Source organism: Cololabis saira, chromosome 7 (assembly GCF_033807715.1).
Source record: "Cololabis saira isolate AMF1-May2022 chromosome 7, fColSai1.1, whole genome shotgun sequence".
NCBI classification, from domain to species: Eukaryota; Metazoa; Chordata; class Actinopteri; order Beloniformes; family Belonidae; genus Cololabis; species Cololabis saira.
The window spans coordinates 35,223,565-35,250,785 of NC_084593.1; the positions used below are offsets into that span (position 1 = coordinate 35,223,565).

Genomic DNA, 27,221 nt, shown 5'->3' on the forward strand with positions numbered 1-27,221 from the left:
TTAGATGATTAATTTAGCTGGGTAATTATTTGCTCACACTCTAATCTTGCATTTAGTAAAGGAACATAGAGAAGCTCTTTAAGGGACCCGGCAAGAGTTAGTTCACTATCTTTCAGCGGTATCTGGAGTATCAAGAAGGGAAATATCTGCAGTTCTGGTCAAAATGATTGACACCCCTTGAATTGTCGACAGGGCGTTTGGTATTTCTGCTGAAATAAAGGGAAATTACCCAACCATTCATCTTTGATATATGCTCATCCTGACCTGCAGCGGGTTGCAGGCCCTTTCCCGGCTGACAGGCACGAGCCTTGTCATCAGTTCAGTGCCGAGCTTACACAGCGAGACACCGACCCACTCACACCCGCTGATGAATCACAGATAGACTTGACATTCAAATCTCTGAACTTCAGAAGGAAACGCTGCAGAGACACAGAGCTGCAGGCCGACCCGGAGCAATAAGGAGCGGGGCTTTCATCCTCCATCACACTCTGAACACTGAATCAACTCATTCAGTGTTCAGACTTCGGCTCAATATAAATAATGTAGGACAATAGGACAATAATGCCTTTCCTACAATGAAGCACGGCAGAGGTCTCATGCTGGGTTTTATTTGTATTGACCTCTTTTTGATGTATGCTTTGTTTTCTTTTTAACATTTACATAAATACACACTATATTAATCTATTTATTTTGAAAAATTCAAAAGCCCAAACGTTAAGTACAACTTTAACTTTGTCATTTTAACAGCAGTGTCATCAAGAAAAATGGTATTTATCTAGGAGTTCCGGCTGTACCGACTAATGTATAGTAATCTTCTCTCATGGAACAAGTACATGCTTATTTTATCATCAATTGAAGCCACCTGGTGCTAAAATCCTTGCCTCTTGGATTTTCCTCCTGCTCTTGTAGCTGTAAGCTGAATTATGAGCGGTTTCATCCACTCTTTTCCACTTCTTGTCTAATATGACACGGTTATTGTCCTTTTCTCACCATGTTCACATGAATAACCAAATTCATTTAATCACATTGTCTATGCTGGGGTATTCAAGCAGTTAGAGTTGCAACGTCAAGGAGCTGCGAGACTAATAAACAAAGGACTTTTTTTTAACTGACAAGAAAATCAGATTTATCAGCTTATTTCCAGTTGAAGCTAAAAAAAACTACAACAAACACTGATTGCACTTATTGATCCAACGTTCCATTTAATCTTGTTTAAGACTTATGTCACTGCTTTCTCTGATTAATTTAGGGACCATGATGCTGAAATTGATGGTGAAAGCAACCTGTGTATTCGTGCAATCATAGGCTATTTATTCATTACAGCCTGAACTTTTGGATCAATTTTCTCACACATTTGAAACAACACTGCAACAAATGCCGTTTTCACATGCTGTCTCCTTTTTCTGATGCTGAGATGTACACACCGCGGTGCATATCGTTAGTCACAGCATACCACCCATCCACCATATTGGCCGCAGGAGGTAAATGGCCATTCCTACAGCATTTATAAGACAAAAAGGGACGATTTTGCAATCAGAACTAGAATATGAGAAATTATAAAGAGTTGGTGGTAAATGACAATGAATGCAGAGAGAAATCCGGCAGCAGGGTCTGCCTTCCCTGCAGGACTGCAACAATATTGCTCGGGTACCAGTAGGCTGGAGATCAGAAGCAGCAGAATCAAGTGGATCTTGCAGACCTCCACTTCAAGTTCCAAAAACTATGACAAACGACTAGGAAGACGCTGACCTGCGCTAAGGCGTGTTAAACAAGCAGAACCACGATGAACCGGGTTAACTGTCCCTCAGACTGCAGTGACCCGTGACCCCGCGTGTGCGGGCCTGTTGAGCCGCATTTTGTAATAACGGTGCATTTTGTAATAAACGTCCAAAACTTTGTCATTTAATTTTGTAATAAAGCCGCATTTTGTAATAAACTACCCCAACGCATTTTGTAATACATTTTGCCGCATTATGTAATAAATTATTACATTTTGAGAAGATTATTACAAAATGCACTTGCAACTTTTTTATTCTCTAGAAAATGTAATACCATGGTGCATTATGTAATAACAATTCTAAAGCATAGTTTATTTGTTTGTTATTGGCCTGTATAATTCCAAACTTCAAATAGGCAACTAAAGTTATATTTGGAGTATTATACATAGATTTATTGGGCTATATAGCTCTAAGGGAAATTGCATAAAAAACAACAAAAGTCACTCTTGTATAAATTCATTGTTAAACAAACAACAATAATAAGTATTATTACATAATGCACCATGTTATTACATTTCCTAAAAAATAAAAAAATTGCAAGTGCATTTTATAATAATCTTCTCAAAATGCAATAACAAAATGTATTACAAAATGGGGCAGTTTATTACAAAATACGGCCTTATTGCAAAATTAAATGAAAAAGTTATTACATTTTGGACGTTTATTACAAAATGCACTGTTATTACAAAATGCGGCTCAACAGGGCCTATGCTCATAACCTATTTGTCTGTGCACGCCAGCACATGCACGTGCATTATTGTTCCAACTCCAGACTTTGAACCCATTGAACCATCATCATCATCATCTTCTTCTTCTCCGCGCGCTGAAAAAAAAGTGCCAGTCTTGCAGCATCCCTCGGACGCCATGGTAACCTGCGGGGAGGCGAGCAGGGGCGGCGCTGGCTCCGAGGCGCGTGTCTGCGCCTGCATACGTGTATGCATGTAAGTGTGCGTGTGTATGTTCGTGCACGAGCCGTGTCTGGTGCCGTGTCGTCGCCTGCGGGGATCCGGTGGCTGAGCTGCAGATGCGGCTGCGATGATCAGACTCGGAGCAGGGATGCAGTGACTCCCTACGAGAAGACAGGGACGCAAGCACAGACCGTGGAAGAGGAGAGGAGAGGAGAGCAGAGGAGAGGAGGAGAGGAGGAGGGGAGGGAGGGCAGCAGACGAATGCGCACGGGAAATGAGCCGCTTCTAGACTATGGCACCGTCGGGATCGCGTAGTGTGAAGCGGGGCTGCTGGAGAGTTTTATACTGGATCCCCGTCCTCTTCATCGCTCTCATAGTGGCGTGGTCATACTACGCCTATGTTTTCCAGCTTTGCATAGGTAAGAACTGGCTGTCCTGCTATACACATGAGTGTGTGTGTGTGTGTGTGTGTGTGTGTGTGTGTGTGTGTGTGTGTGTGTGTGTGTGTGTGTGTGTGTGTGTGTGTGTGTGTGTGTGTGTGTGTGTGTGTGTGTGTGTGTGTGTGTGTGTGTGTGTGTGTGTGTGTGTGTCAGTGTGTGACATAGAGAGGGAGAGGGTGAAATGAGGAAACATTTCTGCTTCATTTTATTCCTTGTTTGTGGACCAGGCTGGAGGAGTAGAGACTGTGTTCTTCTTCATGCAGTGCATGTGTGTGTGTGTGAGTGTAGGCACATGACCATGACACTTCAACAAACCCTCAACATAATGATACACTGAAGTGGCAATCGTGCATTTAAGTGCACAGAAACAGTCTTGTAATACATTTCCAAAACATGTCAGATTAGCAATATTGTGAAGGATCTCTGAGTAAGTTTTCATGACATATGCAGTATTACGAGGTGTGAGAAAGGGATTAGTCCATCTGATAGTACCACCTCCACTCTATCAGCACTGGCTTAAAGTCTTACAGTAATAGCTTCAGGCTCATGTGCTCCTCCACATTCATTGTTTGAATTGATATCCAAAGACACAAACACAATCGGCATTATCTGTTGGCCAGAGATCTGAGTGTAACGGCTTTGGCCGTGCCGACCTCCTGACGAGTCGGTGCGGGACGGTGTGGTCACAGACAACGGCTCTCCTCAGTGAGCGCTGGAGTACTGAGTTGACCTGGATAGTAATGGTTTCTAGAATATCTCACAGGAGTTTCAGTAGCCCGCTCATGCGCTCCATTTGGCAGCTTGTCAGACCACTTGAAAGGAGAGTCCTCTGTTTCAAAGAGGACGGTGAAATGGAGATGGTTTAATGAGACCAAAGCAGAGGCCAGCGCAGGAGGAGAGCACATTCTGGCTGTTTTAGTTCCCTAAATCTGATTTCCTTCAGCATCACTTGAAAGGTCCGACACTGGTGCTGTTTGTGTGACTCGATAGCGAGACTGATCAGCGGGGCTTGAATTCAACGCTTGTCAATGTGTCGTGTCACAGAGAGGCCAGCCAGCATCAAGATGAACCCGTTCTAGAGTTACAGGTCACCACGTACCTGCCGCCGTCTATGGGATGTTTTAGTAGAGTAGCTGCAAGGCCACAGAAAATGAAAATCCCTCTTTAATCAGAGCATTTTTATTTCTTTAAGCCATGCTGTTTTACGTCCTTCAGAACAAGAGTGAAATTGTGTCCTGCACTCCAGTCACATGGGAGGGACGGATGAAAACAACAGCAGCAGGGCAGGACAGCAGCTGCTCATGCAGCGAGCTGGTGCTCTGCAGAAAGAGACAGAGTCAGCTGTGTGAAAGTATCATCAGCTGATACTCCTCAACTGAGTTAATCCCATTGTCTGGCTTCCATAATTCACCCCGAGCAATCTGCCGTTGACCCACTTTCTTTTAAAGCCCCCAACAGCAGCCCTCGAACAACTGGTCCTCTTTTATAGGGGTGTTAAAAATGCTGAAATCAGGGGGGAGTTTGGTGTTGACGAGCTGTTGGAAATATCACAATACACGGAGAGTGTGCAGAGAAGAAGGGAGCACTGATGTGCAACGTTTTTAAAGACACATTCAAACAGGGATCTTGTTGGTAATTTCACATGCACACAGAGACTCTGGGGCTTTCATGTTGGCAGGGCTGCAAGCACGCAGTTTTTGGCTGCACGACTTGATTCAGCTTTTTGGTTCAGGTCTTTTTTTTCCCACATATTTATTTGTGTGCTTGTGTTTTTGCTGCTCTAGAGAGCATCTGCCGAAGACTTGAGCAGATCAATGGTGATGCTTAGACTTTGGGACAAATATGAAAATGGTGTCAGCTAGGAATGGGCGATATTTTACCGTTCATGATAAACCGTCAAAAAAATTCCCCACGGTAAGAATTTGTCATCTCGCGGTAAAAACAATAAATTCCCGTTGATGACGTTTTTGTGTAAATCTGATTTATGGTTCTGTGTTAAATCCACGCACAACGTACGTGAAGGAAGGAAGGAAGGAAGAAAGGAAGGAAAGAAGGAAGGAAGGAAGGAAGAAAGGAAGGAAGGAAGGAAGGAAGGAAGGAAGGAAGGAAGGAAGGAAGGAAGGAAGGAAGGAAGGAAGGAAGGAAGGAAGGAAGGGAGAAAAGAGGGAGGGAGGAAGGAAGGAAGGAAGGAAGGAAGGAAGGGAGAAAAGAGGAAGGGAAGAAGGAAGGAAGGAAGGAAGGAAGGAAGGAAGGAAGGAAGGAAGGAAGGAAGAAAGGAAGGAAAGAAGGAAGGAAGGAAGGAAGAAAGGAAGGAAGGAAGGAAGGAAGGAAGGAAGGAAGGAAGGAAGGAAGGAAGGAAGGAAGGAAGGAAGGAAGGAAGGAAGGAAGGGAGAAAAGAGGGAGGGAGGAAGGAAGGAAGGAAGGAAGGAAGGAAGGAAGGAAGGAAGGAAGGAAGGAAGGAAGGAAGGAAGGAAGGAAGGAAGAAAAGAGGAAGGGAAGAAGGAAGGAAGGAAGGAAGGAAGGAAAGAAGGAAGAAAGGAAGGAAGGAAGGAAGGAAGGAAGGAAGGAAGGAAGGAAGGAAGGAAGGAAGGAAGGAAGGAAGGAAGGAAGGAAGGAAGGGAGAAAAGAGGGAGGGAGGAAGGAAGGAAGGAAGGAAGGAAGGAAGGAAGGAAGGAAGGAAGGAAGGAAGGAAGGAAGGGAGAAAAGAGGAAGGGAAGAAGGAAGGAGAGAGCAGGAGGAAAGAAAGGAAGGAAGGAAGGAAGGAAGGAAGGAAGGAAGAAAGAAAGAAAGAAAGAAAGAAAGAAAGAAAGAAAGAAAGAAAGAAAGAAAGAAAGAAAGAAAGAAAGAAAGAAAGAAAGAAAGAAAGAAAGAAAGAAAGAAAGAAAGAAAAAGAAAGAAAGAAAGAAAGAAGATAGATTTATAATTAAAAAGGTGGAGTTGAATTGGTATTTTTTTTTATCGTAATTTTTATCGTTATCGGGATAAATGCCAGAAATTATCGTGATACATTTTTTAGTCCATACCGCCCATCCCTAGTGTCAGCCTGTCTCTTTTTAATGTTTGAATGGTCTTTAGGTGTTTGCCTGTGTGGGTTATTAAAGAGACGGCACCTCTCACCTTTTCCCGGGACAGAGTAATAACGCTCAACTGTACAAGAGCAGTAGTGAGTCAAGCCGGCTGGCATGTTTCATATTGATTCGGTGTCTCGTGTGCTGTTGGACACTGAAATGAAAGGTCTACCAAGTCAGCATCTTTCACTTTGACTGTTTTGACGTCAGACACTTCATTTCACTGAAACATGTTGACAGCTTCAGACAAAAAAAAATCACATTTCTATTGTCTGTTGGCCGGTGAAGGAAAATAAATGTATTTCATGCTTTAGTTGGACACAAGCTTGATTTTTCTATTTTAATGCTTCATTTTTCCAGAGTCCATCGAAGACACGGGAGAAAAGGGTGAGTGTTTTAAGCTGCTGCTTCACAACACCAGGAATCATGAATGTCTTTGGCACTTGTGTGTCTGTTAGATGCTGAGCAGAGTTTATAGGACAGAAGAGGCTTAGCAGCCTTCAGCCCCCATCAACACACTGTAATCAGCTTGTATCAGCTGAAATGTGCCGTATGATTGAATGTTGAAAAGAGGCCGAAACATATAAAGAGACTGTTTTCTATTTAGCCATGCAGGCTTTAGGAATGCTACTATGATTTGTTGGCTCGCCAAACATGACTTGACCGAATATTTTTGTAAGCTATTCGGTAGATTACCATGAACATTTCTACATACATTCCTAATCCCTGGAGGATGGATGCATCTGACTTTAGTGATTTTCTGATCAAATGGATCAAATGCTGCCGTTTGCCATCGTCTGATTTACGACCATAGTCCAAATAAGGACATACTTGTTAGCATTAACTGTATGTAATCCAAAGTGGCAAATGTTATCACGCTATAATGAAAAGATTAAAGCTCATTTATGGTTAGTGTTGCGGGCAGCTCTCATCAGTGACGCAACATGTTGATCAAATCCTGACTGGCTGAAAGTTAGTTGAGTTAGAAAGGCGCCGATAAACAGATGCATGAATCATGAAAAGTATAAACCACCAGGGCCGCTCGGTGGCGCAGTGGCATAAGCGGCGGCTCATATACTGAGGCTACAGTCCTCCTCCTGCAGCGGACGCGGGTTCAAATCCAGCCCGCGCACCTTTGCTGCGTGTCTTCCCCGTTCTCTCTCTACCCCTTTCCAGTCTGCATCTCAATAAAGGGCCACTAGCGCCTGAAAAAATCTTTAAAAAAAAAAAAAAAAAAAAGTATAAACCACCAACAACAATAAGAAAATCAAGACACCTGAGTGAAAACCCAGATAGCAGACACGTTAGGTCCTAATCTGTGCTACAGCACTTTGGCACCGTTGACTCAGTTATGGGCACTGGCAAGTGTTACGTGGCTCAAGATGTGGCCCGGAGATCAGGGCCAGGGCTCAACGTGGGTCACGGTGTGTGTAGTATGAACCAAATGAGGCTCAAATGTCATAAGCCGGTGTTGACAAGGGTTATAAGAAGTGCAGTGAGGGCCAAGCGTGGCTCACAGGTCCAAAGGAAATGCTGTCTGTGGCCATGTCTGCAGGATGTGTGGCTGATGATTAGACATCAGACAAGACGCCATAACAAGTACAAATGCTTTTACAAAGCACTTATGCAGGCGACTGCAGAACCATGTTCAATCCCATTAGTCAGGATTCAAGGGGAAGGCATTAATACTCAACAGTGGGCTTGATGCCTGTGATCACAGAAACCGTCAATCACAATGTCAGTCACGCGATCAGCCGGGTGATTTGATTGCCTTTAGTTACTGTCGCTTGAACAGATTAACTTCTTCTAACTTGCCACTGATCAAAGGCAAATCCTACCTCACAGAACAAGCTAAACAAACACAATGGTGCCAAAGGAGTGAAAGGTCATCAAGTTAATAAAAAACAAAAGGATGCAAAATTATTCAAAACATCTACTTAAAACCTAAAACAGCTGCAAAGAGACTCAGAAGACTAACACTAACACTAATGACTCAAACAACCATGACCCAAAATGACTTTAAAATACTTACAAATGACAGGAAATAGAAGCAAACCATTTAAAACTGACTTGAACAAACATAACCAGACACAAAATGACAGACAAACAGCCAGAAACGAACATAAATAGATCAGTGCAGTGAGTTTGAAAATCACCAGGGAGACTCAGGAGGTTTGTTATCTGACTATAATCTGACCAAATATTATCATTTTTATTGTGTGTTTCAATGCTACATGTCATGAAAAATATTCAAATCTAATGTCAGAGGTCAGAAAGGTGCATTTGGTCTGTCTTTAAAAAAAAAAAAAATCATACTAACATCACTGATGTCCAATGAAACTGCAAATTATAATAAAAAATAATGAAACAATACAAACTTCTGAATGGTTTTATTGGATTTTGTTGCCTGCAGTGGTGTACTTGCTGGTGTACCATGTCATCTTCCTCATGTTTGTGTGGGCTTACTGGCAGACCATCTTCACCAGGCCCGCCAACCCCCTGAAGGAGGTGAGTGTGTCTGACTGTGACCAAATGCACTCGGCTGGGACGATAAGGCACGGCAGGAAGTGAAGATGTAGGTTACAGCTTCCTAGTGTAATTGAATGCTACATTTAGATGAATAATACTGCTGTGGAAGTGGCTGGATGTGCACACTAATGGCCCGGACCGCAGGACTGCAGCGTGGACACATGCATACACCTCTCTCTGCATTTGGCTTCTCTCTTAAAGCTCACTTATCAACTCATATGAGAGCGCTCCTTTATGAGATGTGATCGATGAATCACTTGATGTTTAGGTGATTGTAATAAATCTTGCACGCGCTGTGCTGTTTGTTATCCCCTCAGTTATTTGTTTCCAGTGTTCAATCATAAATCGCCTCAAAGGCTGAAAGTAATTTCGCAGCTTCTTTTCCTATTTTCCTGCCAGGGCATAAACAGTCAAAACAAGTGAAGGAAAGAGAGTTACTCTCCACTGCCTCAAAGATTCACAGTAACAGACAGAATCTGCTCAATAGTTGAATCTGTTTTCACGATTGTAAAGATTGTTAAAAAGCACCGATCAGAGTCAGAGCGCCTGATCAATCTCAGCTGTGGTTTGTCTTTCCGCCTGCCCTCCAAAGTTCCACCTGTCCCACCCTGACAAAGAGCTGATGGGGCGTGAAGATCGGGGAGAGTCTCAGCAGGAGATCCTGAGGAGGATAGCCAAGGAACTGCCCATCTACACCCGCACTAACTCTGGAGGTACGGCAACGTCTAGTGCTGAGAGTGCAGAGCAGCTGCAACGGTCCAGATGTGCAGCCCTCGGGGCTCGTTTCAGTTTCCCGTCGACCCTGACAGGCTGTGTGTTCAGAGTCAGGAGAAGCTGCTTGTTGATTGAACCGACTGTGTCTCCTCAGCAATCCGTTTCTGTGACCGCTGCCAGCTGCTGAAGCCTGATCGATGTCACCATTGTTCAGTGTGTGATAAGTACGGCTCTCTGCTCCCGCACCTATACAGAACAGACCACACAATCTATCGCACGCTGGCAGAGAGAGTAAACTTTAATTACACTGATGCCTGACCCCTCTGCATTACAGATGCATCCTGAAGATGGATCACCACTGCCCCTGGTACGTCGGGACGCTCTTTCATTAAACAGACTATTGGATTTTACACAAATACCGGTGTCACTTCATCTGTACTCGCATTGTAGTATTCAAGTGTACTCTTCAGTAAACCAACGAGCTCAAGTTTCTCTTTTTCCTCTCTCATTTTTGTGTCCGCATATATATCAGTGGTTAGTGCCTTAATTGAAAAAAACCCTTTTCCCAATATATAATGCAGTTTAAACTTGCAGCAGTTGTTAGTTTTATGATCATAAATATGTACTTATTTGTGAATATACGTATGCAAATATATATATTACTACTTCTACTCACATAATAAAAATAATACTAACAATAAATAAATAACAAGGGTGCATACATACACAAATGTGAACATATATTCACATATTTATGGGTAGTTAACTTTAGCCAGAGACGGGAGACTGCACAGACTACACAATGCATCCTAAAACTGTTATTTTAATTTGGACAATTCCTTTGTGTTTCTCTAATGAACAACTACTATCATACTGATTTTGAAACTGGGTCATCAACACGTTGAATATCTGTCTGTTAAGTTTTACTGAGGAGTTTAACATAATCCAAAGAACATGGATCTGTACTAATACACATCTGTGTATTATTGACACCAATTTTTACGCGTAACCTGCATGTCATTGTTTTTCAGGGTGAACAACTGCGTGGGATTCTCTAACTACAAATATTTCATGCTCTTTCTGTCATACTCTCTACTGTACTGCCTTTTTATAACAGCTACAGATCTTCAGTATTTCATCAAGTTTTGGACAGTAAGTACTGCTAACCCACCACATCTTCCCCCTCTGAATTCATCATTCTGTATACTTTTAATAGCTTTTAATTCATCACAAAAAAGAAATAAATAAAATAATGTAACTAACAACGTCTTAATTAACAGATGAATGCGATTATTTACAAATGTGGCATTATTTGTTCTTTCCACAAGGCTGGAGGTAGAGCACATTTCCGTCTGAGAGAATACCTGGTATGAACCACTCAGATAGTTCATAGCTTTAAAGTAGAAATAGTTTATAGGTGGCATGCAAATGTTGTGGCACCAAAGGAGACTTGAGCGCTCAGAAATCGTTCCTTGAGCTTTAGTTTTCTTGTTTGAGCTGTGCCTCGTTGCTGTCCTGCAGCAAAAGGCATTGGGGACATTTCCCTGACAGAGGGAAGGATGGATGTCGGAAGTCTAGAAGCAAACGTCTCAGCATCCGTAAAAAAGATGACAGGAATGAAAACCAGAACTGGACATACAGTACATGGATGACCCAAAAAGATGCAAGCTGAAGCTTTTGCATTGGACCTCACCGCCTGAGAACCTAAACAACACTGAATATACCCGTCTGTGACGTCACTCACAGGTCCAACTAAAGGGGGTTCCCTTTAATCAGAGTTCTGGTTTACATCTCTTCAAAAATGGTAAAAGTGTCAAAGTAAACACTCTTCACAGTTGGTTGGAACGTATCTCATGTTCTTCATGGGAAATAATGATGGTGCTCTCTCAGGTCTCTGTTCGCAGCTCACAAGTGAGCTAAGTGATAACTGCTTGCCATTTAAAACCTTAGACTGCAGTGGAGCTGTTACTATGCATGAATCTGTGGTTTCATATGACTTTAACTGCTGAGCTACATAGAAAGCCCCCCCCCCCCCTTTTTTTTTGTCCTATTTTTTTTAACTTATATCAATCACGAGTGAAAATAAACTAAACTACTCTGACTGTAAAAACTATATACAAATGGCGTTGTGTGTTACTAACCATCATTAGACAAAATTAGCATCAATTAACATTTTTTTGTAGTTTGACACACTAAAAAGATTCAGAAACCAGGATGTCTTTACTGAGCTTTTCACAGTCACACATTTTGACCATCATTGCCTAAACTTTTGCATCCCACTATATTATTATCCCTGAGATTATAGTCAGTAGAAGTTGGATAAATCCTTCTAAGTGCCCCATAAACTAGCTGCTGGCATTCTGGTGCGTGTACTTGTGTTAATGTGCTGTTTTCCCCCCAGAAAGGCCTGCCAGACACTCAGGCGAAGTTCCACATCCTGTTCCTCTTCTTCTCTGCCTCCATGTTTTCCGTCAGCCTGGCTTCGCTTTTCATCTATCACTGCTGGCTGGTCTGCAAGAACAGATCCACCCTCGGTAGGTTTCACTCCTGGCGCCTGTCTGTGTTCATGTGTGTTGAGTGTTTGAAGCAGCAGTTGTCTCCTCCCCTTCTGGTTTCCTCCAGTGTTCACTGCACAGTGTTGTCTCTGCACCAAAGACGAAGGATGTTTGACTGCATTTTTACCAATATCAGTCACCACCCTCATCTGCACAGAGATTTGATGAGCCCTGGTCTCTGGTTTTTCTCATTATGTTTGCACAGTGGTATACTTTGTCTCTGTGCATAGAGGAGAGTGGATTATCCAGAGGAGTATGTTACAGTGTAATGCAAAGACACAAGGCTCAGAGCAGTAAGCAGCTTAGAAACAGACACTGATATGCCGTCCTGTCAGGGAAGTCACACCTGGAGGAACTGTGCGAGAGCTGCACGACAAAGACACTTTCATTCAGGGTTGCTGCATCAACGCCACAGTGCACTAACAATGGCTCTTCATGATGTGTTGTCCAAATGAGCTCCTGGAATAATCTTGAATAAAACATTTTTCTGATGTTGAAGGAGGAATGTTTTCTTGTTCATCTTTATGGCAGACTGAGTCCTCATCTCCCCGTCTGTCATTTCAGAGGCCGTGCGTTCTCCAGTGTTTCGTCACGGCGCAGACAAAAACGGCTTCAGTCTTGGCTCCAGTAAGAACTTCCGTCAGGTCTTTGGAGATGAAGCTAAATACTGGCCTATCCCCATTTTCTCAAGGTAACATGATCCATCAAAGGTATTCAAAAGAAAACAGGTCTAAAAGTACTGATCTAATGACAGCTTGTGAAAGTATGAGAAACAGCATATGACTCCACACAAGCCCTGCTACCCTATGATAAGAAGTCTAGACTTAATTACATTCAGGTCTATCTGATGGTGTGATTGGACCATGTAATACTTTTGTTTCTACAGTGGTAGTTGAAGACAAAAGTACTCTCAAAGCGCTGTATGCAGGTCCAGTTAAGCACAATGCAGTTAAAATATATATTTCAGTTCAATCCAATATATTGTAATCCAGTTGATAAAATGTATTCCAATCGAGTACCAAGCTCAAGTCAAATTTGTAATCCAGCTAAACCAGCTAGTTTATTGGTTTAAGATGGCTTCACAGATAGGTATAGTATCATCTGCATAGCCATAGAAGTTCATGCCATACTGCATAATGACCAATGGAAGTTTGTATAGATTAAAAAGAAAACGGCCCAAGTACAGAACCCTGTGGAACACCATGAGCAAGTCTGGTGTATGAGAAAGAGTTCTCTATTTACAAAACTGGAATCTATATATAACTACTTAAACCAAGCTAATATAGCTAATTCAATACCAATAACATGTTCAGGCCTTTGTGATAAAAGTTGTTATGAGCGCTATCAAATGTGTTAGTGTAGCGCTAAGTCATCCAGGTCATGGTAACTCAAACGCTTGAAACAAGACAACTGGACTTCCTTTTATTTATTTTTCTAAATAAAAGGAAAATATTTTTCTTTGAGAACTCAAATACAGCACTGAGCTCCAACAGGTCAAGTATGATCTCAAGTCCACTACCTGAGGCCATGTGGAGTACTATTGTTGTACTATGATGCCGTATGAATAATCACTGAAACTCTTCAAAACAAATGATATCTATGAAAATAGTTATTTTGTTGACATCCAACTGTTTTTTTCTTTTATAAAATAAAAGGGAGATTGGATATAGGTCTATAATAAGCGTACACTTCTGGATCTAGGTTTTCTCAGTAGAGGTTTAATTACAGTGACATAAAAAGCCTGAGGCACACAGTCTGTTGAGAACAATAGACTGATTCGATCCAATACTGAAATTATAATTAAGGTGAAAACCTCCTTTGGCAGTCTGTTTGGGATGGTGTTTAAAAGACATGATGATGGTTTAGATGAAGCTATTATTACTGCCAGCCCAGAGAGCTCAGCAGCACAGAAGCAGTCTGGCCACAAATCAGGTTCAACAGTCGCCTGTAAAATTGTTTCACTTAATGACATCTCAGAGGCAGGAGGGACAAGGCCACTGCAAATATTTTCTCTGGTGTATGCAATCCCATTGTAAAACATAAATAAAATAAAATGAGGTCACCACTACTGAGAGTTAAAGGATACACGACTTAAACAAACTGTGACTCTTCGTCAATCTGGCGACAGTGCTGAAAAAAAACCTGGGGTTTTTCTTTAAGCCAAACAGTGGCAAGAAGAAACCTTGAGGAGGACCTGGCTAATAATGGGGGACCCTCTTGCTGAAGACCAGTCGGGTGGAGGAAGAAAAGAGGAGGGAGACAGGATAGAGAGGATGAAGAGCAGGGAGGAAAGGGAACAAATGTATCCTCAATATTACATAAGACAAAAAATATTAATACTCTTTATCTGTTAGCTTGGGAACTGAGGGTTTTATGTACTTATATTATGACTGATACATGGTTAGATTACTATATAAACAGATGTAGACAGCAGATACTGAGGTGGTCAGAGGGCGGGACTGCACGTCAGCATGCAGCTCTGGAAGCTCTGGCCTGCAAACATCTACAGAAGAAAAAAAAGGGGGGGCAGACCAGCACAACAAACTACAAGAACACTGGAGTGCAGTTATGGTTATGAGATACTTAAAATGAATAACTGTGGACTGATTGGAAAAAAGGAAAAAGAAGAGGAGAGAAGGAGGGGTAATGGGCAGCGCTCAGTGGATCATGGTGGTGTCCCCCTGTAGCGTAGCTCTATAGCAGCAGATCTAGGATGAAGCTATGATTAAGAAGAGCTGCTCTAATATAGTCCTATAGCTGCACCTGTATTGGTACACACTAGTTTACTTGCATGCTCCTCCCACCCACTATAATGGGAAGGAGGGACACGGGAGAGACGTGGTCTCTCTTGTTAATTCCTGTCAGCACGAACGCTGCTGGATTTTGCATCACCTGGAGGTTATTCAGAGAATTATTGGCCATTGTGCTAATAATACATTACAGTAATCAAGTGTGGACATGACAAATGCGTGCACTGGTTTTTCTGCATCACCCTTGGAGATAATGCTTCTAACCTTGGCAACATTACAGGAGTGAGAAAATGCTGTCTTACACACCTGATTAATATGTTGTTCAAATGACAAATCCTGGTTGAAAACCCCAAGTTGTACTGGAGGCCAGCGCAAAATCGCCTTATTCATTCCTACGGTGTTAGGGACCAAAGACAATAACGTCAGTATGCACCACCTTGAAGAAACCTCATGAACATGAATTAACTGCAATCTGCCAGATATATTTGATTTAAACCAACCCAGAGCTGTTTCCCCAATCCCAACAACATGCATTAACCTGTGTGGTAAAATGCTGTATTCTGCAGTATCAAAAGCTTCAATGAGGTCCACCAGAACTAGTATGGATCCATTATCTGAGGCCATAAGCAGGCCATTAGTGACTCTAACCACTTGTTAACAAAAGCTCCTGTGAAGGAGCGCCTCTGATCTCCAGATATTGAACCGTCTGCGGTGACTTACCATCCATGATCTCTACCAACATTTGTTTCCTGTTAAAACTGCTTACAAACTCACCGGCTCAGTTTTATGCCAGGCCATTAAAAAAATAATAAAACAAAAACTTGCACTCTGGAGATGTCAAACATGCTTCTCTCTCAGTCCCAACTTCCACCGCTCCAAAAGTTGCTCAACTAACTTTATTTGTGTGATTTTACACCGCAGTCATATACATATCCTTTGATGACCAGTAAAGTATTATTCAGTTCAGTTTAATGACCCAGCTTGGACTAATTCCTGCACAAGGACATAATAATACTATGATTGAATAACGTTTTTGTCATTTTAAATGTCTAATTCAAACGTGTCAAACAGATGTACAGAACACCTGATGTATGCTTTGTTCTAATGTCTGAAAAACAACAGTTTAATATCAACTTTTTGTCTGTGCAAAAACAGTTTTCTGCAGGACACCATGACTAAACTAGGAGCAAATACCATTTGAACAACATAGCAAATTTATGTGTGTCATGAATTAAATATTAAACTCAACTGATTTGAATCTCACTCTATCGTGAACCCAGTTTTTGCTGCTTCAGCTTCTTTGCTATGATAAAATCATTAGCTTTTCAGTAATTAATGTTAATAATAGAGCATTTTTCTGACATGATGACTCATCTATATCACTTTTAGCTTTTACCTTTATGTCTTTTTTTATCCTGCTGTGCAGCAAAAAGTACAAAGGTTTGCACAGTCTATGCAGTCTACACATAAAAGCGTCTCTTGTTTATAATCTCACTTTCCTTGAACTGACTATTAAAAGTCACTGCGTGACACAGAGTTGTTCTTTTTTCAATTTTCTCCCCTCTGGCTCTGCAGTTTGGGCGACGGCTGCTCATTTCCAACCTGCCTAGTGAATCTGGACCCCGAGCAGCCCTCTTCACCCCCTGGGTTCAACTCTACCAGTAAGAGGTGTGTCAAATCAACATTACAAATATAAACACCAGCAGCCATCAGAAAAAGTAAAGATCTCAGTGGAATTTGAAGTGAAATGATATGATGAATTCCTGTTTCTCCATGGATGTGCTTGTTTCAGTGCAGGGGAGGGCCGTCAGTTCCCGTCCAAACCGCTGAGGGACAGTCAGAGCCGCCTGCTCACTAGCACCCCCTCGTGGTCAGAGAGTGAAAGTGCAACCGAGAAGGACAAGAAGGGCAAGATAATAATACACCTGCCTCCTAAAGTAGAATAATTACACGTGTTTAATGCATTGTAACTTAATTGATGGATTTTTTTTCCCCACCCGTGTGAACGTTCAGGTGCCAGTAACCCTGGGATGACCATCACGAATGAGGCGTAACCACAGTCACAGCTGACAACTACAAACCAGAAAAGTACATTTACATTTGCTCAAAAAAATATCCTCATAAGAAACTTTGTTATCGACAAACCAATGCCCTGAATAATATGCTTCCTCTTGCAGGTCTATGCTGCCTCCTCCTCTGTGTTTGTGCCTATCTGAGCATGACTTTGGTCTTGATGTCCGCATCGTTTCCAGTGATGCATCCTGCTCCTGAGAAGCCTGCAAGACTCACACCAGAAACAACCCAGAGGAAGATTATTATTGTTATCATGCATTATTACTGCTATTATTGTTATTATTACTATTATGCTTTTGTCTGAAAGTTAATTCAGTTGAGATCAAAATATCATTCCAGTGATCTCTTTTATTTGTATGTAAATAAGCACAGAGCTGCAGTAGAGGCGCTGAACTTTTGTACTTTCCTTTTTCTAAGTCAATCTGAGATGCTCTTTAGGTTACAGCTCATGTCTCAGAACATCTCAGAATAATCTACATATGTATTCGTTAGATGTTACTTAACTTAGTCTACCATATTAGTAAATGCTGTTTGCCAAATGTTTGCACACTTTAGTGTAGCCAAGTAGAGGTGTTGATGTGCTGTAACCGACATTCCTTCTTCCTTTTCGTTTTTCTTTGTCTTTTTGGAGGCAAGGGAGGGCAGGTTTTTTCCAGCCTCCGTATAAAGTATCGTGGAAGTTCAAGTGATGCATGCTCTCATCTCAGGATGTCAAACACAACTTGTAATGTTGGTGATGGTGGTGGGGGGGTAATAGACTTCAATAAGGGCTCTCCTGACTCCTAAAAGCGTGAGTGAGGATGTTACCTTCACACTGAAACATCTCATGCCCACACACCCCCTTCTCCTGCCAAACACCTGAACTGCTGTCTGGTCTCTACTCCATGTCAAACTGCTGGCCAGAAGTTTCCTGACTGTTTCTCCCTGGAGGGCTGACACACTGGCTGCCTGCAAAAAAACAAGCCTCCAGTGCTTCTGCTGCAGATCTGCCTGCCGTCAACAAGCAGATACTGTTGGTTATTCCTCTGTTCTGTCACACAACTTGATGTTGTGGCTGCATCCCAGAGTGAAAAAAGAAATATAATCCAGCCCACTTGCTTTGTACAGCCTATCTTCTTCCTGTGGAGGACTCTGTCTCGGGCAGGAAGTTAAACCATAACAGAAAACCAGTTTCAGGAATGTATGCTTAAGGAAAAAAAAACTTCCCGTGACATATATTTTTCTATCTCTGTCTGATTTGAGACGATATGGATGTGCAGCAATGTAATGTACAGCTCTGATGCCTTATAAGAAAATAAAATGAGCTCATGTTCTGTCTCATTCACCTCTAGTCGTTAAAATATATCACCCAGGAGCATTTTATGGTAGAAAACTTTTGACTTTATTTACAAAAAAAAAAAAAAGGATTAATTTAAAAACATTCCTCTCATATTGCATATTATTTTACTCCTTAACAGTGTAGATGAGCTGCAGAAAAAGAAAAAAACACCCCACTTCTGTTTTTGTTACAGAGAGGATAAAATAAACTGCAAATCTACACTTCAACACACGCCTAGTTAAGCTCAGGAACTACAACGGCATTTATCCCAACGTTTCCGTGCATGCGGCTGTTCTACGCAGCATGAGTGAACTGGAAAGCAAAACAGGAAAAAAGAAACGTCATTCTAAAGTAACATTATGGCATCTGGAAGAAGAGGATGCAGATTAACAAGCAATGTTAATGTTCCAATGCCTTAAACTTTTACTTTTTTTTATTTAAATTACAACACTAAAAGTCTACAAAACCTGAAGTTCAATTAAAAACAAAACCTTTCTCTCAACAGAGTAGTTTATAGGAACCTCAGCATGCCCCATAGATGGCAAATGTTTTAATTGCTTTGACTATTCAGTTTTTTTGTTTTTTTTTTTGCTCTAGTGTTTTAGATGATTGGCCAAGTGGAGTTTCTCCATTTGCTCGTGTGTTGTCGCGTCATTGAGAGTGTTTACAAACACAATTCACATAAATCTTGTGAAAACCATCTGTATGCATCCTGCTACCTGCCGCCGATACCTCTGCAAGCAAGTAATCTGAGCATCGTCGCCAATGCAGACAGGAAAACAGAAACCGATAGTTAACAAGTTGGTTTTCACTTGTTTCCACATTCTAATCTACAGCAAGATGCACCTGCCCGACAGTTTTCAAAGTGAAATCACAGCTTAATCAGGTCAAACATTCTCTTTATAGGAACAAATGAGCAAAACGTAAAGATTGTAGTGCAGGTAAACACACATAATGACAGCTGCCTTTCTTCTGATCCACCGGGATTATCAGGGGGTGAAGCATGCTCACATCTGGAGGTCTTAGTGTTAAATGGGCAAACTACTCATTATCACACAACCAGCACAATAAATTAAAAGTTTAAAAGAGAAAAAAATGCAGCTAATATTAAGGCTGAGCATGGTGAGAGCTGCTGCGGTGATGGTAAAGATTTACATGTTCACTATGTAAAATGGGAACACAGAAGGCAACAAAGAGGAGAGACGCACACCAGAAGCGTGTTCAGCTTTCCATATAAAATCAGGTTAGAGCTTTAAAGTGCATGACATTTCTACAGAACGCTTTAGGAGAACTAAAATCCCATCGTTTCAAGCATGTTAAATTGAACTTATTCAACCACACAGTCTAGGCTGCCACGTAGGAATAAAAGACTAAACTCTCACACGCAGCTACGGCATGGGTCGGGACAGTTTGATCTTTTTAACCGTCATGTTCACTTGTCTAAGGTGAGCAGAGCCTATGAGAAACAGCTTGCTAAATGATGCATTCCGTTATGTTGTCATCCGGCTGTAGGCGCTGGGCCTCGCTGATGCGCCGAGTGTTGGACGTTGAGCTGCAGGGTGGAGAGCCTCAGAGCGACGTCACGACTGCTGCTTGTTCGCCTCCTCCTCGTACGCATTTCCGGTCCCGTTCTGGACGTAGGCGGAGCCCGAACCAAGGCCGTACAAGTGACCACAGTACTTTGCATCATCAATATGATCCTCAAAGAACATCTGTGGGAGAAATTGTGGGAAAAAATATCAAGAACAGATGATAAATTCATGCAATGCATCGTTAAATGCATTAATTTCATCTTACAGCAGCAGCCGGTCATTTAACAGAGTTGCTCAACAGGAAATCAATATGTACCTATTCTGATAATTGATTTTGGATCTAACATATCTATTTATAAAGCAAATTTCTTTTTTGGGATGTTGGTCACACAAAAGAAGAAGTGTCTAGAAGGGTAAAGCTCACGAGATGACTCCAAATCTGCAGCTCTCAGAGGAAGCTTGTAGAGATGAATGAGTCAGGAACAAGACAGTTTTCAATAAAATATCAAACAAAAATCAATTCACTGCCTTTTAACAGTTCTGGATCAAATATTGTGACATCAACCACATCACTCAGTTGAGTCTCGTGGTGAAATCTTCCTGAACTCAATCTATAAATAGGCCCAGAAAGATCAAGTTTCTCATTCAGACACCGGCCCCCTCCAGGTTGAGGCTCCTACCTCTCTCATTTTGAAGAAGGCCATGCCTGTGAGTAAAGAGTCAGAGCCAGCCTGATGCTGAGGTCCAATCCTCTCCAGCTCCAGCTGCTCAGCTACTTCCTGCAGCCCGCCCTGGACACAGAAACACCGTCAGTCACCAGATCCACATCAACACCTGAGAGCTGTCAAGCTCAAGCCAGGACACTTTTCAGTTTCAGCTTAATGGCTTGATTTTTTTTGCTGCCGTGATGTTTATGATTAAATGGGTGCAAAGATGGCGTTTCTTTGTTTTTAACAGAAGAACCCCTCCAATCAATGCAGCTAGATCAGGGGTCGGCAACCCAAAACGTTGAAAGAGCCGTATTGGACCAAAAACACAAAAAACAAATATGTCTGGAGCCGCAAAAAATGAAAAGTCTTGTATAAGCCTTAGAATGAAGACAACAGCCACCTGGCTGGTGCCGCCCTGCTGGTAGAAACGCACAATTTAAATGACATATTTTAGTCAATTGACATGACTAAGCATATATTACATAGAAACACAAGCAAAAATATTTAAAAAAAATTAAATAAGGATTTAATCCAGATTTAATGTAGTTAAATCTTCATATTGTTTAGTTTTTATACGTTTTAAGGATTTAAAGTAATACACCTTCATACTGTTTAGTTTTTATATATTTTAAGAATTTGTTTTTTTTTAAATGTTTAAATTTTTTTTTTAATTCTAGTTTTCAATTTGTTAATGCGTGAATTATTCAAGTTTAATTCACTTTTTTTGTACATTTTTTCATTTAATCAGAATTTAAATGACATATTTGGGTCAACGTGTAACAAACATGACTCAGCATATATTACATAGAAACACCAGCAACAATATTAAAACAAAACATTTAAATAAAAAAGGATTTAATCTGGATTTAAAGTAATTAAACCTTCATATTGTTTAGTTTTTACCTATTTTAAGGATTTGATTTTTTCTCCTCAGTTATTTTTCTCTTTTTCCCCCTGGAAACAAACTTTGGCTGGTTTGTTTAACAACAGCCACCTGCCTGGCGCCGCCCTGCTGGTAGAAACGTTTGGCTCTGATGCAAATGTTTGTTAACAGAAATGTTGAAATGTAATATTTATTCTACACATTTTTACAGCATTGGAAAATGTTTGTCCTACAAAAACCATATTGAAACAAAAAATATATTTCCCTCCCCCATCGATTTCCATTTCCAAACATTTTTGAAAAAGCTCCAGGAGCCACTAGGGCGGCGCTAAAGAGCCGCATTCGTCTCTAGAGCCGCGGGTTGCCGACCCCTGAGCTAGATCCTTACTGGTGCCAGCTATAGTGCGTTTACCCCAACGTGTGCTGACGGCTACAGTTACATCCAGTATCTACAGACCCCCGGGGAACCGACCTCTGAGCTCTGACAGCTTTATCCTGCATAAGTGTAGAATCTGTGTGCCAACCACAGTTTCTAAAAACATCTGCCAGACATAATTAAGCTGGTTTAGGTATGATTTTTGACGAGGCTGCTGAAGTCAGCCCACACATCAGCAGCGGGGTGTGGGCTGCCAGCTGTCCTGCAGACAGGTAAAACGCTGAATCCTAGGTTTTTAAAGGAAAGTTGTTGCCATCATGTGCAGCCCCTCAGATAAACAGCAGAAATCATTTCAGGGCTGCAAGCAAGCGTGAAAGCAGGTGTGAAAATAGTCTTGAAGATGAAGACGAGAAACAGGGTTTTATGCTTCAAATAAAAGCAAGCAGATCTCTGCGTAACAGCAGCAGCGTTGATCAGAATACCTTCAGGTTTTTACAGCTCTTCATGAGGTACTTGACGTCGTAAATGACTGGGAAGTACAAGCGGAGAATCTCAAAGAAATCTCCCTCCTCCTCGGGCAGGTTGGCATTGGACAGAATCTTGATCAAATATCCAAAGTCGTAGCCGCTGCAACACACGTATACACACACACACGGCCGCGTGAATTTAACAATGTTCTCAGCATGCGCAGAGCAGCAGCTGTCAAAAGTTCACTCCAACTCTGCCACTGCAGAACAAAGGCCAGCCGTCTGCCCCTCGTGTGCAGGGTGGAGACTCCTGCACACGGTAAAACAAATAGACTTGTTTAGACACTATTAAAGTCGATGCTACAGGCATCAAATAAACATGAACTGGAATGTGATGAGCAGATAGTCAAAACATTTTTTTTTAATAATATATGGTAGGTTATTGACCAATTGGTATCAATGTACCTCCCCTGAGAATCCAACTTTTCCTACCATCTCTGGTACAGCTGGTACAGGGTTTAAAAGCCTTGGCGACTTGAAAAGCAGGATACCTGTGGAACGACAGCCACTTGACTCCGTCACAGAGCACCACTCCTGACGTCATCAGCAGCTCTGCAAAGTAAAGTGTCTCGATGCCTTCGTCCTCGTGCTTCTTGAACTGGATCCCTGAAGTGGTCAGGAGCTCAATGGAGTCCTGTGCATACATATCTTCTCTGGGAAAGAAACAAAATTAAAAACAAACAAACAAAACAAACCCCTGCACTGTTATTATCTGAAGCTCCAAGTCCGCACAGGAAACACATCAGCGTCTAACAGAAAAACTTGAAGGGCGGTCAGTTTATCACTCAGGTGAGAGATAAGATAAGATAAGATAAGATAAGATATCCTTTATTTTCTCCCTCAGTGGGGAAACCTATTTTTGTTGTCAGCAGTACACTTAGCACACACATGCAGGGGAGGGGTAAAAAGACTGAAAAGTCAGAAATAAAAAATATGGTACTTTGTCAAAGAAGCCCTGAGCTGAACATAACTTTTACAGAAAAGTATAAACAATGACGATCGATAATGTGCTTCTCTCAACTAAATATGTAAAAATACATTCTAACTCCAATGTTTAATCTGTGAACTGACAAACTCCATAATCCAATACTGTGTGTGTGTGTGCATATATAAATATATATATATATATATACACACACACACACACACACACATACATACATACATACATACATACATACATAAATGTATATGCATGTATATAAAATGTTAGTGTAGAATATATCAGAAATTATGTTTATCCAAAATAATAATAATGATAATAATGATAATAATAATAATAATAATAATAATAAATAATCCAGAAGTTAGTTCACTCTATAACATTATAGATGTGATTTTCAGTTTTTTCAAACAAGCTCTGTTCCTGGTGCTCTGCAACTGGGACCTGGGAGATCCCAGCAGGAATCTCTGCAGGAATCAGGATCCCAGATCACTCCTAGCTGCATAATCCAAGATGCTGGCACAAAGGTGACCTCAAGGTATCCATGTTTATATTCCAAGCTGAACCTTCGAAGCACCTTGACCCTATTTGACTTGGGCTATGATGTCATCTATACATCTCCCCACCTACCATTTTTTTTTTCACGCCCCTTCTGAATGCAACGTCTAGCTTGAACTGAAATGAGCTCGTGCTATCCACACACCTCTCTGACAGGTAACTTTGCTTCTCCTGTCACGAATACTGCAGAGAAGCAGAGGGACGACAGCAGCTGGTGCTCGCACCATCCACAACCCACGACTCAGAGCAGTGATGTCACAACCTCAAGCACAGCCGCACGGGTTTGGGGCAGTTTCTAATTCAGGATCTTTTAAAGCAGCACAATGTAACTTTCAGCTTTTGTTGTTTGGCAGCTCCTTTGGACAAAAGCGGTAGTGCTTTACCAGTAGTGTGGAAGGGTTACTTCCTACCATGCTCCTCAAAGTTACATAGTGCCAGTGAAGGTGATACAGACCCCTCAGACCATGACAGAGGTTCATTAAACCTGTTGGAAGTTGATGTACCATCACAATGACTCTGGAAATATGATATTAAGGTGGAAAAGTTACATTGTGCTGCTTTAATTGTTTTCTTTGCATTATAGACCCTAATATGCATCATAATTGTGGCGACAAAACATGTTAATTTAACTCCTAAGACACAGGACACCTCTGGGAGAGAACTGGTACTTTCATTTGGTAAAGAACGAGCAAAGAAAGAGCCTGAAGATCAAATAACGTCCAGATAATCAGTCTTAGTCTAACCCGTCACAGATGTACTCCAGTAGATGCTGTGCTGCTAAAACACTTTCCAGCCATCCATCCATCCATCCATTTTCCACCGCTTATCCGGTGGAAAATGGAAGTTAATTCACCTGCTACAAAAGAACTTATGTCATAAAAGAAAAAAAAACAGGACAAGGAAAGAGGATAGCAGTCTTACGTGAGGTTAAACTTAAAATTGAACTGCCACGTTGATGTCCCCGGCGGGTATTCCCCTTGCTCATTCATAAATGTGAGGCCCAGCTGGATTATTTTGAGTAAATCCACATTGCAGCGCAGTAGCTGGTACTGGTAGTCAGCGTTGCTCCTGAACTCTCCGATCGGCCGGGCTACGACTCCCGGAAACTCTGTGTCCTGAGGGGAAGACGAGTCATTACTCACACTGGGAGCCCGGGTGTGTCACCAGGCTGGACCGCAGCGGCAGCATCACTCACCATCGCAATGTAGTTGTATTTCCGTATGACATGTCTGATCCTCTTCAGCTCGTCCTCCAGATTGTTGGCCCAAACCTCACATATTCTCTGGCTGTGATCCACAGTAGCTGCGGGCATAGTGCCACTTCACCATGCAGGGAGACACAAACAACAAACACACACAATAGAATGAATACAAAGACTGGGAGGAGATGTCTCAATCAATCAATCAAATGTTATTTGCATAGCACCTTTCATCCAGGTACATGAAATACAAAGTGCTTAAAGGGGACCTATTATGGCATCTAATACCTATTTTAAACAGGCCTTGAATATCTTAAAAAGAAGCTTTTGATTGTTTTTGCTAAATAAATTAGAAATTCAGCCTTTGAGCCATGTCTTTATCTTCCCATTCTCTAACCTCATTATCTATGCAGGATTCTGAGTGGGCGGGGCTATGATAATGAGGCTCTGTGCTGATTGGCTGCCTGAATGATGCGATACACCGCTACCAAAAAGTTGTGGACGTGGTTTCACGCATCAGAGGCCAACCTATGTAAATCGCTCCCGTCGTTACGTAAGGGAGCAGAATCTGAACGGCTCGTAGATCCACATCAGACTGGATGGCTCATCCGGGCGGCTGTACAGACACTGCAGAATTTGGTTGCTTTCCTCCTTCTCTGAGTTGGCAGGCTGAGGGGAGACCACTTTATATATGATAAAGCAAGAAAAAACCTGTTTTTCACAATAGGTCCCCTTTAACATTTTGACTGAAAAATAAGCATAATAAAAACACCAATGCACACTGACATACAATATAGTTAATTAAAATGAAATAATTATAAAAGTTCAAGAATTAAGGCTAAAAAATAATCAGTCCACAACAATAAAATATAATAATAATAAAAACATTACAAAAAATAGATAAATAAATAAAACAAAAATGTGAAACCGAATAAAACTATAACATTTGATGCTACATAAAAGCCAGACCAGAGAGATTAGTTTTTAGTCTGCGTTTAAAAATGTCCACATTAAGGCTGTTCCACAGTTTTGGAGCATACAGGACTGTGTCAGAAAATTAGAATTTTGTGATTTTCTGTAATGCAATAAAAAAAACAAAAATGTCATACATTCTGGATTCATTACAAATCAACTGAAATATTGCAAGCCTTTTATTATTTTAATATTGCTGATCATGGCTTACAGCTTAAGAAAACTCAAATATCCTATCTCAAAAAAATAGAATATTCTGGGAATCGTAATCTTAAACTGTAAGCCATAATCAGCAATATTAAAATAATAAAAAGGCTTGCAATATTTCAGTTGATTTGTAATTAATCCAGAATATATGACATTTTTGTTTTTTTAAATTGCATTACAGAAAATAAAAACTTTATCACAATATTCTAATTTTCTGAGACAGTCCTGTATTAGTGGCTAAAAGCAGCATCACCAAATGTTGGAACAGCTAAAGAGGAAGAGCCAGAGGATGTGAGGGGCCTTGCTGGTCCATAGAATAAAAACATCTCTGAATCTCAGGAGGATACCTGGATCAAACAGGCTCAGGGATGATCACCTGTCCTGTCCTGTGATAGGAAGTGCTGAAGACACAACTCCAGAGTCACAGTCACAGAAAGTGAGCTAATTCCCCCCCAGAGCTGTGACTCTCCCCTGCTGCAGCAGCAGCTGCAGCGGCAGCTGGATGACACCGAGGGGTCGGGCTGCCTGTGCCCGGCTCTGGCTGCAGCTGCACCGGCTAACCGCCTACCTGCCAGCCGCTAGCGGCGGGGGCGCGCAGCCCTGCGCGGGCACGTCCAGGTGCAGGGCTGCACACCGTCCCTGCACCTTCAGTGCATTTATCAGCTGACACAATCACAGTGAGCTTGTGGAGGAAGAAGATGCTGAGAGAGCCGAGCACCGGCCGGTGAAGCGCACACACAGAGCCGGTGCAGGCGCCACTTTTCTCCCCTGCAAAGCCCAACAAGCCGGTAACTTACCGTTTCCCTGCCCGGGCGGGGAGTGCGTTGAAGCGTGTAGCTATCTGAAAACTGTTGCTGTGGTCTGTGTTATGTTGTCGGGAGTTTTTTCCGCTAACTTTTAAATAGTTTCTGCTCGGTAAGGTTTTGATGTCAACCCACGGCTGCCATCACAGCATGGCCCGCCTGGTGACGTCATCGCGTATTACCGACACGTGGAGCCGTGCATGCGTGCGTCCGCGTGTCCGTGGAGGGAATAAAATCAAGAATTACATTATTGTTTAATACCATTTCCATTATCATTAAATTAATTAATCACTTTGATTAAATAGAAATTATAGAAATTATTACTGCCCATTTTAGATCAAATCAATGAGTGGATGTGGGTGCACTTTACCCATACACA

General features: G+C 41.7%; 2 protein-coding genes across 3 annotated transcripts; one reads left to right on the forward strand and one right to left on the reverse strand.

Annotated features, from left to right (window-relative positions):
- The first annotated feature begins 2,638 nt into the window (after positions 1 to 2,638).
- zdhhc2 (zinc finger DHHC-type palmitoyltransferase 2) lies at positions 2,639 to 18,137 on the forward strand. 2 transcript variants are annotated; one of them, XM_061725732.1, is made up of 14 exons: positions 2,641 to 3,105; positions 6,555 to 6,581; positions 8,608 to 8,702; positions 9,316 to 9,436; positions 9,592 to 9,661; positions 9,772 to 9,804; positions 10,469 to 10,589; positions 10,766 to 10,804; positions 11,839 to 11,971; positions 12,557 to 12,683; positions 16,318 to 16,410; positions 16,535 to 16,650; positions 16,756 to 16,830; positions 16,920 to 18,137. In XM_061725732.1, exons 1-13 carry the CDS (start codon positions 2,979 to 2,981, stop codon positions 16,794 to 16,796), a joined length of 1,143 nt encoding a protein of 380 aa, XP_061581716.1. In that variant the 5' UTR covers positions 2,641 to 2,978; the 3' UTR covers positions 16,797 to 16,830; positions 16,920 to 18,137. The 2 variants fall into 2 exon arrangements, with proteins under 2 accessions (XP_061581717.1, XP_061581716.1); XM_061725733.1 differs by lacking the exon at positions 10,766 to 10,804 and having other exon boundaries at positions 2,639 to 3,105.
- Positions 18,138 to 18,183: 46 nt separating this feature from the next.
- Positions 18,184 to 27,004, reverse strand: cnot7 (CCR4-NOT transcription complex, subunit 7). The gene is made up of 7 exons (XM_061725734.1): positions 26,837 to 27,004; positions 24,858 to 24,981; positions 24,584 to 24,777; positions 22,653 to 22,814; positions 22,117 to 22,261; positions 20,346 to 20,456; positions 18,184 to 19,845 (listed from the first exon to the last, which is right to left on the reverse strand). Exons 2-7 carry the CDS (start codon positions 24,972 to 24,974, stop codon positions 19,714 to 19,716), a joined length of 861 nt encoding a protein of 286 aa, XP_061581718.1. The 5' UTR covers positions 24,975 to 24,981; positions 26,837 to 27,004; the 3' UTR covers positions 18,184 to 19,713.
- Positions 27,005 to 27,221: the final 217 nt, after the last annotated feature.

Bases quoted from the DNA above. Each gene is read 5' to 3' on its own strand.
- cnot7 (XM_061725734.1), bottom strand. From the start codon at position 24,974: ATGCCCGCAGCTACTGTGGATCACAGCCAGAGAATATGTGAGGTTTGG. The intron at 24,778-24,857 runs GTGAGTGATGCT...TCTTCCCCTCAG, and splicing joins AATACAACTACATTGCGATG to GACACAGAGTTTCCGGGAGT. The intron at 20,457-22,116 runs GTATTCTGATCA...TTCTGTGTCCAG, and splicing joins AGAGCTGTAAAAACCTGAAG to GGCGGGCTGCAGGAAGTAGC.
- zdhhc2 (XM_061725732.1), top strand. From the start codon at position 2,979: ATGGCACCGTCGGGATCGCGTAGTGTGAAGCGGGGCTGCTGGAGAGTT. The intron at 3,106-6,554 runs GTAAGAACTGGC...TCATTTTTCCAG, and splicing joins TGTTTTCCAGCTTTGCATAG to AGTCCATCGAAGACACGGGA. The intron at 11,972-12,556 runs GTAGGTTTCACT...CTGTCATTTCAG, and splicing joins CAAGAACAGATCCACCCTCG to AGGCCGTGCGTTCTCCAGTG.